The sequence below is a fragment of the Hipposideros armiger genome, unplaced genomic scaffold (genome assembly GCF_001890085.2).
Source record: "Hipposideros armiger isolate ML-2016 unplaced genomic scaffold, ASM189008v1 scaffold_344, whole genome shotgun sequence".
NCBI lineage: Eukaryota > Metazoa > Chordata > Mammalia > Chiroptera > Hipposideridae > Hipposideros > Hipposideros armiger.
The window spans coordinates 382,098-394,273 of record NW_017731694.1 but is presented as its reverse complement, the minus strand read 5'-3'; the positions used below and the strand labels follow the sequence as shown (position 1 = coordinate 394,273).

General features: G+C 38.7%; 2 protein-coding genes across 4 annotated transcripts in view; one reads left to right on the top strand and one right to left on the bottom strand.

Moving 5' to 3' along the window:
* The window catches only part of MED12L (mediator complex subunit 12L), a 350,111-nt gene that overhangs the window by 268,597 nt on the left and 69,338 nt on the right, over window positions 1–12,176 (top strand). Inside the window, exons 22-27 of the mRNA XM_019661307.1 lie at window positions 3,813–4,040; window positions 4,615–4,756; window positions 6,342–6,462; window positions 6,847–6,948; window positions 7,666–7,779; window positions 11,192–11,391. Coding sequence (XP_019516852.1) covers window positions 3,813–4,040; window positions 4,615–4,756; window positions 6,342–6,462; window positions 6,847–6,948; window positions 7,666–7,779; window positions 11,192–11,391 — 907 coding nt within the window. The remainder of the gene's footprint in view (window positions 1–3,812; window positions 4,041–4,614; window positions 4,757–6,341; window positions 6,463–6,846; window positions 6,949–7,665; window positions 7,780–11,191; window positions 11,392–12,176) is intronic.
* The window catches only part of P2RY12 (purinergic receptor P2Y12), a 48,930-nt gene that overhangs the window by 23,857 nt on the left and 12,897 nt on the right, over window positions 1–12,176 (bottom strand). The window contains exon 1 of one of the 3 annotated variants that reach the window (XM_019661319.1): window positions 1,973–2,026. The exons of the other annotated variants lie outside the window; for them this stretch is intronic. The gene's annotated coding sequence lies outside the window, so the exon portion shown is untranslated. Of the gene's footprint in view, window positions 1–1,972; window positions 2,027–12,176 lie in introns of those variants that run through there. 3 annotated transcript variants of the gene reach the window in all.

Below are 12,176 nucleotides of genomic sequence, written 5' to 3'. Positions count from 1 at the left end.
CAAGAATAGCCTGAAGTTTTTTAATGGCGTCTCATCTACTCAGAATAAAATCAAAGAGCTTCCCTAGCCTTTACAATCTATTGAATCCGATATTCTCTTCCATCTCTTTCCCTCTGTTCATTTCATTCTAACCACATGGACCTCCTTACTGGCCTTCAGTCACCCTAAGCACCCACCTTGGGGCTTTTGCACTGGCTATTACTATTAGCTCTCTTGTTAGGTTTTTCTCCAGTTCCTTGCATGCTCACTTCCACAGTTCATTCACAGCTCTCCCTCCCTATTTTAAATAGCACCCCTCTCCCCCGACTCTGTCATTCTCTGAGCCTTAGCATTTACTAACCCCAGGTACATTATATAGTTATTTATGATCTGGCTCATTCCTAGCGTGTAAGTTTCACCAAAGCAGAAACTCTATTTTCTTCACTGCTATATCCCAGTACCTTGAAGAGTGTCTGGCTTATAGTAGGCATTGCCAAAAGGCTGTGGATAAAAGATATATACAAAAATAGCATGATAATTTCTATTAATAGGGAAAAAATGTCAAAGTATGTCTTTATGAAATAAATTAGGTTCAAAATCTGGAACGTTTGAGTAAATGTTAGGAGGCATCTTTCCACAGAAATGATGCAATTGTAATAATACCCTGTATTCTGCTATTTCTTTAGAGAGCTTTCAGTTTCAGTTTACAGTTTTTAGAGAGCTTTCTCATACACGATTGGATTCTTGCAACAGCCCTGTTTTTAACAGTGAACTTCCCAAGAAAGCCCCAATAGCCTATTTCACCCATTATGCTCCTACAGGGTAGCACAAGTATGTTAAATGGGTTAATTCAAGTAATGTCCATTGGATGTGTGGAAATTAGGAGACCAACAATGAATGAACTGAGGGGCCGCTTAGGGTCAGCAATGTGGTGCATCACAGAGGTGACACTGTCTACAGTTTCCTCAGTTAAAGAAGTGGAAGAGAGATGCAGCTCTCTTGGGAAACCTTGCAGACATTATTTGTAGTTTAGGATTAAGAAAAATGGCCAAACAAAAGCTGGGTAATTTGAATAATTGGATCTGAAACATCAACTAAAAGCTGTGGAAGAGGCATATTTGTGGGACCTATAGCACTAATCATATCACATCGGTCTGTCAAGCACTATGTGGGGTTATTCCCATCAGGCTCTTTAATCCTTCCAACAACCCATGGAAGTAGAAATCATTTTTCCTATCAATAGATGATTGTGCCTCATTGCATTAATAAGTTCATAAATGAAGAAACTTAGATTTGAACATTTAAGTCATTTTGGCCTCCAGGTGTGTGATGCTTTCATTACTCTGATACATACAGTCTCAGAAGGAAAAGGCCCGAGTTATTTCCTTAATTCCACATATGCCTGCAACAAAGTGCTAAGAATTAGAGAGTGCCCTAGGTGGCAGCTAATTTTTTACCCAAACATAGACGCTCCCCTGGAAAGAGTATAATTAATGAAACAGGAAGCCTAGAAATGAGGGTTGAGGAGAATTTGCTGTGAGCCATAGAGTCCCAAACAATTATGCATTCCGGGCTGGAGGTAGGAGAGTCCTCTTGAGAGAAGTCTTTATCCTGATAGAAAAGTAGGGGCTGAATCTTAGGAGAATTAAGAAAGAAAAGCAGAATTCTTTTCATTTCTAAAGACAGGCATGAATAGATGGTTAGAATTAAGTGGGAAGTTGAATAAAAAAGAGATAATGCCTTACTGTCTGTAGAAGCCTGTGTCACTCAACACTCAGTGTATGGGGAGGTGGAGGAAGCCAGCTATAGTGTTAGGGAGGGACCCAGCAAAAATCAAGGTTTATTTCTGTTTCATTTTTAGTGGGAAAATGAAACAAACTAAGAACTATTGCTAAGTGAGGATGAATGAAAAGTTGAGTAGAAAGTGTGGTAAGAGTTATGACAGGAAAATGGGAGGTTTTAAAAGCACTGGGAACTCTTATCATTTCCATACTTTTGAACAGGCCATGACTCCAGATTACAAACTTGTATCCTTCAGTGATCCCTGAGGAGTTTTTACATGAGTTATCTGCAAAGAAAGATAATGTGAAAGGTTATAATGACTGCCGTTTCGTGGGTAGCTTTAGTCCCCTCTGTTGGACCATTGCTTCCCAAGCATTATTTGGCACTTAGATTTACCTGGGACAGCTTTGAAACATACAGCTTCAGTAAACCTATGGTGAGGCCCAGGAGTCTTTTACTTTTAACAAACACCCTAGAGGTGATACTAGAGGAGGAGGTCTGAAGCCACGTTTTGGTAAACATTGAACAATCTGTTTTCTTAAGGCAGTTGGCAATGGCAACAGTTTAGGGCCAACAATCTTATTTATATGCCTTTTCATTTTTAAAGAACTCATTCCTGGCTACTGTTTTTGTAGGTGCACAAGACTGGGAGGTTGGGGGGGATGGGGCGGGGAAGCCCTATGTCACCATCACAAATAAATTGGCTGCCAAAATCTTAATCTAAAAGCAGACTTACTGCTGCGTAAAAGAGCTCTTGATTAGAGAAGGTGAATGCTGCTTATGAGCTTGTCCACAGCAAGTAGGCAGGAGTAGCTGAGTGTATATGGAATCTGAACTTGAAATGAGATCATCTGTCAGCCCCACCTGCAGAGCTGGATTGGAGGGGCTACTTGCTGATTCCCTTTATATGCTTCCATAGTCTATGTCTGATTCAACTGTAACTCACTGACTAGGAACTGTTGTCATCTGATAGAGCAGCCTCTTAAAAATCTGTTAATACCAATACAAAACAGAACATGATGAAGTTTTAGGGATGAAACAATAGTTTCTTCCCCCTCATTGAATTTGTGTAGTATCCATACCCCCTACTGGAATGTAAGCTCCTTGCAGTCAGAGAGTGTGCCCCTTTTGTTCACAGCTGTACCTCAGTACCCAAAGTGGTCTGGCACATGGACCTCCCCCGGACACACTATACCTAGAGGAATAGTGTTGCAGGATGTATAATTAGGACTGAAACACCAAATTATTCCTGCTGTGTAATCTCATCTAATTTTTTAATAAAGATCTTATTGGGGAAGGGGAACAGTGTTGGGGAATTGGGGAAGGGGAACAACCAAGTTGTTGTCCTTCAATCTTAGTTGTGGAGGGTGCAGCTAGCTCAGCTCCCAATTCCAGTTGCCATCTGGTCACCCGATGGCAGCTCGTGGCCGCTCAGCTCAAGGTGCCGAGTTCAGTCTTAGTTGCTGGCAGGCATAGCCCACCATCGAACAGGCAGCCTTGTTGTTAGGAGCACATGCTCTCACCAACTGAGTCATCCTGCCACCTGTTGGCAGCTCAGCTGCAGCTCAGCTTGGGCGCAGCTCACTGGCCCATGTGGGAATCAAACCGGCGACCCTGTTGCTCAGAGCTCGTGCTCTTAACCAAATGAGCCACTCAGCCAGCCTCCTGATCTCATCTATTTTTCTTAAGTAATAACATTTCCAACTACTGTTAGGAGACAGTTGTGGGAAGCCTTAATAAATTCTTTTATTTGGGGAGCATGTAGAATGTGGAAAAGATTTAGAAAATGATTTCAGATTAGTAACCAAATGTCTCATCCTTGTTTTGTTCCCCAACCCATTCAGCAACTATTTCTTGAGCAATATTACATCAGGCACTGTGCCCAATGCCAATTATTATGGAGTTGGACAAAAGAGCTCATCGAATGAATCTTCTCTAGGAATACATTTAATTACAGTTGCTGCCATTTAATCTGTCCTTAAATGAAATTACTGTCTAGTTATTTTAGTTTTTGTTTTCCTTTTTTTTTTCAACTCTTCTTGTAACCCCAGTAGTGCCTGTTCAAAAGTTAAGCAAACCATATATAATAATGTGATGCCTGCAAACTCTAACTTGCGATGGGATCCGGACTTCATGATGGATTTCATTGAGAATCCTTCAGCCCGGAGCATCAACTACTCCATGCTGGGCAAGATCCTCAGCGACAACGCCGCCAACCGATACAGCTTCGTCTGCAATACACTCATGAATGTCTGTATGGGCCACCAGGACGCTGGGAGGTGAGCGAGGCACCCTGGAGTTCACGAGTAACTGCACAGCTGCTCTGAAGTTAGCCCTTCAGCCATTGCCTAGGCTGATATTTGGATGTTTGCTTTTTAATTCTTTTTTTCATAGTCTTCCTGAATTTACCTCTGCTTTGTACCATGATTTCCTGTACTGAGAGACAATAACATACATCATAAAAATACAAAAAGAAAATACCTATCTTTTGAAAACACTGTATTTAGCCCTACCTAAATTACAGTTAGTTTAATATTTTGATGCCCTTAAAAATGTAAATGGATAGGTCGGATTTGTTCACAGAACTAAAAATACGATAATTGACACCGGTACTGATTACTGTTTGTTGCTCAACAGCATTAAATATTAGAAAACATTTGAAGCCATTTACTTTTATCTTCTGGTCCAGATTCTAGTAGGTTATTTGACAAGTGGGTATTTATTATATCCTTGAATATAATAAATAAATGGCTGGTTTGATGATAGTGAAGTATGTGTTCATTAAATATATTCCATGTGAGTATCTTTCTTTTGCTGCTTTCTACTACCTGTATTCTTTTTCCTTCTTCCTAGGATTAATGACATAGCCAATTTCTCCTCCGAGCTGACAGCTTGCTGCACTGTTCTCAGTTCAGAGTGGCTGGGAGTTCTGAAGGCTCTTTGTTGTTCTTCGAATCACGTGTGGGGCTTTAATGATGTACTTTGCACTGTGGATGTAAGTTTTCTTTTTCACTTAAAAACTAAACCGAGCAATTAAGTATTTAGTTAGCAAGTAACTTTTTTTTAATTGACTCAACCCTTGACTGACATGTTATGTTTTTTCGTTCTCCAGAGAAAAACCAGATAAAAAAACCAGAGTATGGTTGCTAAGGATTAAGTAAATGGAAAAAAAAATTGAAATAAAATAGACAGCTTACTCTACAGCAGAGATGCCAAGAGTTCCCTTGTTCGTTAGCTGAAATTTGTTTTAACTGACGGTCTCTTCAGAGCTGTTTGTTTATAGTTTTTATGAAGTGCCTTGGGTTCTCCATGGAACAGGACACAATTTAGCTAAAGCAGTTTATGTTCTGAAGAGAGCACCTTTGTTTTTTTAAGATCAAGGTTGCACTCGAAGAATACAGGTTCTGTTGTATTGCGTAAGAATGCGCAGGCTTCGATTCATTGGGGCGTCAGTATTTCTTAGTGATTGTGCCTGGAAGTGGTGAAGAGATACCCATTATAAGTCACTGATTTCCATGAATACCATATTGCATCCATGTTATGTGAATTTCTTAAAAATTCATCTTGATTCTTTATCTATTTTGGACTATCACTTCTTGTAGTAATCCATGTTGTATGTTAATATATCTTACACATAGAAGAATTGTACACATTTTAAAAACTACCTCCCAGTTGGAGGTTTACCTCCCACTTTTGATATCTCAAGACTGGGTGGACAATCCTACTCCCATTCTAGGAACACCTAAGATTTTATACATAAAACTTCTATGTGTGGCCTGCTCTTCCAGACAGGAAAGACCCAGATTTTTATTTTCAACATTGTTCTTTCAACTCTTGGTTGTTTTTGTTATACTTTACCTCATCTATAAAATTAAAATTAATAATAGTATGAGCCTCATGGTATGTGCTTTTAAATGAAGTGATCTTTGTAGATTGCTAACTGCAGTCACTGGCATCCGAGTATACTACAACTTAATATGAAGGCTGCTATTATAGCTGTTTTTAATTATTATTTTCTGCCAAAGTCTTGTGAGGTCTGTAAAGGTAGAGAGGTTTCACTGTGAATGAATTAACTTCCCTCCTTGTTTCTCTCTTTTTTAAATTTAGGAGTCAATTGTAAATTTTCAGAGTTGTTTTTAAAACTAATTTAACTATATTAAAGACATGTTATTTTTGTATCCCTGCAAAGAACTCCAAAACATTACTAACGCTTGTTTTTCTTTGCTTCCTAAGAAGCAGATAATACCGAATTCTGCAAAAAAGTTTTAATTCTGCTACATCTTTTAGGGATTTCTTGATTTTGGTTTTATGTTTTTTTTTTTTTTCTTTTTCAATTGCACGTATTCAAGATAGAGCTCAGTATCTTCTTACAGCATCGGGATGGGGGTAAACCTCATTCTTTTCTTATAAGGAGAAATAGGCGTAGAGGAAAGCAGTCACGATCAGTTACCATTTCACTCTGTTGGTTCATTCTGGGATTTGAGATCTTATTGGTGTTGCCTACATTCTCTTAGATGTTAATCTTAGATATTACTTAAGAGGGTGTTAGGTATTAAAACATGTCAATGTTTTTCTTGAAGGTGAGTGACCTTTCATTCCATGATTCATTAGCTACTTTCATTGCTATTCTGATAGCACGACAGTGTTTTTCCCTGGAGGACGTCGTGCAGCACGTGGCACTCCCCTCTCTCCTAGCAGCAGGTAAGGCAGCAGCCCGGCCGGCATTTGTTATTTGACCGTTATCTTGGTGGGCCGGTTTTTAACTAATGAAGCACAGTGAGGTAGTATTTAAAGGTACATGCGCTGGACAGGGGTGTGGCATCATGGTAAAGATGGGAGACTTGTAAGTATTGTTCTATCCAAAGTATTATGGCTCCCCATGGAAAAGGCTGGAAACTACTATGTTTAGTACCTGCTTTTGAGGAAGCACTTGCACTCGGTGTCTCCAAAAAGCACAGCCAGGACCTTCCTTTTTACCATAAGGAGCATTGATGTGAATGATCCCAGAAAATGTAGCTTAATGAAAAACCTGAGGACGTGCCCTTGACTTTGTTAGAACCTGCTCTCCCAATCCTCCTTCCCTAGCTTGTGGAGATGCCGATGCTGAGCCCGGGGCGAGGATGACCTGCCGACTCCTTCTCCACCTTTTCCGAGCTCCCCAGGCCTGCCTGTTACCTCAAGCGACTGGTGAGCTGACGAATCTCTGACGGTGCTTCCGTTTGGAGCCGTGGGTTCTAACACAACCGAGTAGGCCGTCCAGTCTGTGATTTCCTTCCTGGTTTTGGTGGGCTCACCTCGGGGTGATGAAGGAGTGCGATAACGCCTTCAGAGGGCTGTCAGCACCTTTCATTTATGTAACATCGGGATGTGTGGACACACTCAAATCCAGAGTTAATGAACCATAAAAATACTTTTGCTCTTAGGCCAAGCCATGCTGGGTGGGCAGCGTGACCCTTTCACAACTGCATGATGGTTATGAGCCACACCATACATAGCAGCTTAGCGCAGTGGTGATTCACTTATTCTTTTCCTAAGGTTAAAAGAATACGGTCAGAAATCCGGGGGTGTTAGTGAAGTCGGTTCCTTAAAGATCATTTCCCTGTAGGGGTGTGTGTGGGTGTGTGTGAGACAATCAGCATTAAGTAGATGAAAATCCTACTTTTTTTTTTTTTTGGCACATCTCTATAAGGAACAAAGACATTGTTTTAATAATTAAAAAGCAAAGGTTAAGTAAGGAATACTGGCAGTGTTTCTCAGTGAATCCATGAAGCCTCAATTAAAGTTAGCTAATGGCAATTAAGCGCCCACAGCCCAACAATGAAAGGACCTGCTGATTGTAAATGGTTACGGGAGATTGTTAATGATGGTGACTGGACAATTAAAGGCTTGTTGCTATTCTCACAGGCAAACCCTGCCCCGGAATCAGATCGTCCTGTGATAGACACCTCTTAGCTGCTGCTCACAACAGCATCGAAGTGGGAGCGGTGTTTGCTGTTTTAAAAGCAATTATGATGCTTGGTAAGACTATGCTGGCACTGAGCTCAGTCAGTCACCAGAAATGGAAGCAAGATAATTTGTATTCAGGTTTAACTCTATTTACTATTATTACAAATATATCTATATCTATATATCTATATCTCTGTCTCTCTCTCTATATATATTATTATTGTTGTTGTTGTTATTATTATTATTATTATTTGTTTGTGCTCCTGGAAAGGGTAGTTGGCTTTCCCCCAAGTTCAAGTTCATTTGGACTCTGAGGAATCTGTCTCTTTCCTACAACTCAGGGAATTTAAACATACACTTTTTTGGGTGGCATTTTAACTTCAGGTGGTCTGAACCTAATGTAATATGGATCCTCAGACCCACTAGGTTGTTTTGCCTTTGTTTGTTGGCATAAAGGCACACTTGGTGATGGACACAGATGACTGTGTGATCTAACCAAAGGGTTAAATTTCATACTGTATTTCAGGAGTAAAACACAACAAAACCTGGGTTTTAATCTTAGTGTTTCTGCTTCCATTGTGACCGTGAACAAGTTTATGTCCTACTTCAGTGTTTTCACGAATCAGGTGATAATTGTAATGATATTGATATTACTGATAAATCAATATTAGATACCATAATTTTTAAAATTTATAATGTCCCAGATATTTTTTATATCCTTTTTGGTACATATTCTACTGGAGTAGTAGTACTACTGCCTTTTCTGGTTTTGTTTGTTTGTTTCAATGCTATACCTTAGACATTTTTATCTATAAATCAGTTAGGATTTGAATAATTGGGAAGCCATTAATTCACACTGTCTAATTCCAACTTCCAGTACCCTCTTTTGGCCTTGGCTAACCAAGAGTTATCTCTTAATGTTCTAAAGGAACCTCCTTTGATAAGAACAGAAATTACTGAGTGGATACAAATTGTTTTAAATAAGTCTTAAAGAACATGTTTGAGAATGAACCCTGTCCCTTTATACTCTTACTTGAGAAATGTTATTTGGTGACAATAGGAAGGAAAAGCAGGTTGACATAAAACAAATTATTAAAAAGTTCACCTAAGACACACACACACACACACACGCGCACACACACAAATATACATATATATGCATATATGCAATATTACTAGTAAATGCTGACAAATATTATAGTAAAAAGGGAAAGGTAGGGTCACATGGAGGGCTGCAGCCTTCCTCTGAACTTAGGAGTGTGTGGTTTCATACAGCCTACATTGAATGGTCGTTTCAGTACGTAACATTGCTCTACTCTGATGATGTTTGAAAGGAAAGATGACTGGTCAAGTCTACTTAATAAATGTGGAGACCATGAAGTCAGGGACTTACTATCTTACTGTGGCATCTCTGATGTCCACCAGAGAAACTAAATAGGAAGTTTTCAGTAAATTAACATTGGAAGTGTGACTATATAAGTGATAGGCGTTTTCACGGCAGAAACCATGATGAGCGCAATGCAGACATTGTCCATTGGATTTGGAGGACTGGTTCGATCTCAAGTAAAATTTGCCAACCTCTTTAAATATCCAGATAACCATAGTTTAATATCCATGCATAATTAATTACCACTTCGTTTTTCTTTGATTGCCTCTCCTTGACCTTTTTAACTGGCCTCAGTTCTTGGTAGATTATACCAACACTTTCTAAGCATTGGAGGGTTCTTCAGGTCTGAGAAAACAGTCTCAGGCCAGCTGAATGTCAGCAGAACCTTGGACGAGGCAGTCACTGAATACTATTTGTTCTATCGTCTATATGATTGCAGAAGGTTCTGGCACAGCCTTCAAGACCCCTGTCATCCTAAAATCTAACCCGACTGAGGATCTCCTAGTCTGGGACTAGCAGAGGTCTTTATTTCTTTGTTTTTGTTTTTGTAGAAGTTTGAATTTAGCTACCTCAGCATGTCCTAAACCATGGGTTCTCAAGTCCTATCCACCAGGATCTGTTTTAAGTTAGGAAGATAAGACTTTTATAGAATTTGGTCTCTAATTTCTCTACTAGTTTAAATTAAAGTATAAAAATAGTGGCTTATATTACCAAAGGTTGGAGAAAGCATGCTAAACTTTGATACATGTAGAACTTGGTCTTTCTTTCAGCTTCTGAAGAACTCTGTTGAATTAAATAAACTCCTGTGGGTAAAGTGAAATCGGCACTTTTTGTTTGTTTGTTTTAAAGTTTATAGCAGAGGATAGTTTTATTAGAGCAGAAAGTTACAGCTCTCGAAATGAGAGGGGGTCCCGACTGGGATCGAAATTGGCACTTTTTATATGTGTATTTTAATGAAAAAAATGTATGATGCTATATACTAAGATACTGATGCGTTGAAATGTCCTGTTTATTCCTCCCCTCCTCTTAATGATTTTATAAGTAAATATTCAGCAAGCCATTCAGATTTCTCAAAATTTTTCAACAGAGTCAAAACTTTTTCTTGCTTGAACTGTGGGTTTTAAAAGGCTTTTTGCACTGACCTCGGCTTGGTTTTGCCCACGCTGAGGCAGGCAGGGCCTTCTCTAAGCCCGTTCTTTAGTTCCAGGAAATTTTCCCACTCAAGGCTTACGATCCTGTGGGTAAACAGGCAAAAATTTGGAGGCTCTGTTGTTTTTTGGCAATCTTTATTACCAAATTATTTTATTCTTTCCCCTTTAAACTGACAGTTAACTTTTCTTTCATGGCTAGAGAAGATTTCTTATTTCTAGATACTCAACTGTTCTGCTCATTTTTTCCCCGGGCTTCGTTATGAGGAAATCACTTTCCTTAGCTTCATTTCACTTGAGTCTATTAGAGTTTGATTAGGTGAAATTTTCTAATGTGGATGTTTGCAGAGAGGAAAGTGAAAGACACAGGTTATTCAATGAACGCCCTGTTTTCCAGGGCCTCCTTAGTATGCGTTGCCCTTTTCCATCCCCAGGGAAATAAATCTCTCTTGTCAAGAAGTTGATAGTAAGGTGGGCTAAGGCAAAACTTTTCTCTTGACCTATGGATAGAAAAATAAGTCATTGTAAGAGAAGAAATGGAAAAGGGACATCTAGAAGGGTGAGTAACCCATTTTTTCCTTGTCTATAAGTCAAATGAATTTGAATACATTCGTGCTTGAAATATTGGTGAAATCAATGTTCTATGATTATTCAGTGTGATTCTTAATGGCCTTTTCAAGTTTGGTGAAAGCATACTTAATTCTGTCAACAAAATGAGGATTGAGTCTTGAAATTGCTTATTTTCCCCATGTCTGATGAAACTTCTCTAGGTTCTCTCATTTATTCTCTTGATCCATTGATCCATTTTCACTATTGCTGGACAACTGGCCACGCAGTAATGATTCCACTCACATCCTATAAACCCCTGAAAATGTACTTTATTTACTTCTCAAATATTTGGCAATATTTTGAACTTGTATGATTTTGCTTTTGTGATTTTGTTATTTAGGAGATGCCAAAATTGGCAATAACAATGTCAGCTCTTTAAAGAATGATGACTTCACCATGAGGGGTTTACGACATGATGGGAATGCTGATGATATCTGGACTGCCTCACAAAATTCAAAATCCTGTGGGAAAAGCATTTCCATAGAAACTGCCAATTTAAGAGAATATGCTAGATATGTACTGAGGACCATCTGTCAACAGGTATTCAGATTTAATTTGCCTTTAACTCTGAATCTAATTGTTATTTTGGAGAGAGAGTCTCACTATTGTATGAAACTTGTAAATAGGTGATCCTTTTTTTCTTCTGCTAACTTTATTCTGAAATAATTTCAAATTTGCTGAAAAGTTGCAATAATAATAAAGAACTCTGGTATGTCCTTTAGATTCACTAATTTTTTTACATTTTGCCACATTTGCTTTATAATTCTATTTGTGTGTGTGAACGTGGATACATATAATTTAAAATCTTTTTGCTGAACCATTTAGGAGTAGATGGCATACGTTATTCTTTTTTACTTTTTAATACTTCAGCTTTTATTTATTAGTATAACCAAAATACAGTTATCAAAAATCAGGAACGTTAGCACTGGTACAGTAATTTTTTCTCACCTATAGGCCACATTCCAATTTTGTCAATTGTCCCAATAATGTTGGATTTGTCTGAAGTTTCCTGTAGATTAGCTTCAGATTATGCATTCCTGGCCAAGACACTACAGAAGTAATGTTGTGTTCTTCTCAGGTAATCACATCTGAAGGCACATGATGTCCATTTGCACCTCATTGGTGATGTTAATTTTGATCAAGATGTCTCCATTGTATGGTTTCAAGATTTCTCTACTGTATAATTATCATGTTTTCCCTTACAATGAATAAGCAGTCTTTGGGGAGACACTTTAAGACAATGCAAACCTTCTGCTCCTCATCAAACTCTCACCTCCCATATAGCATCCATTGTGATTCTTTTTCAAACCACTCTTTACTATGAT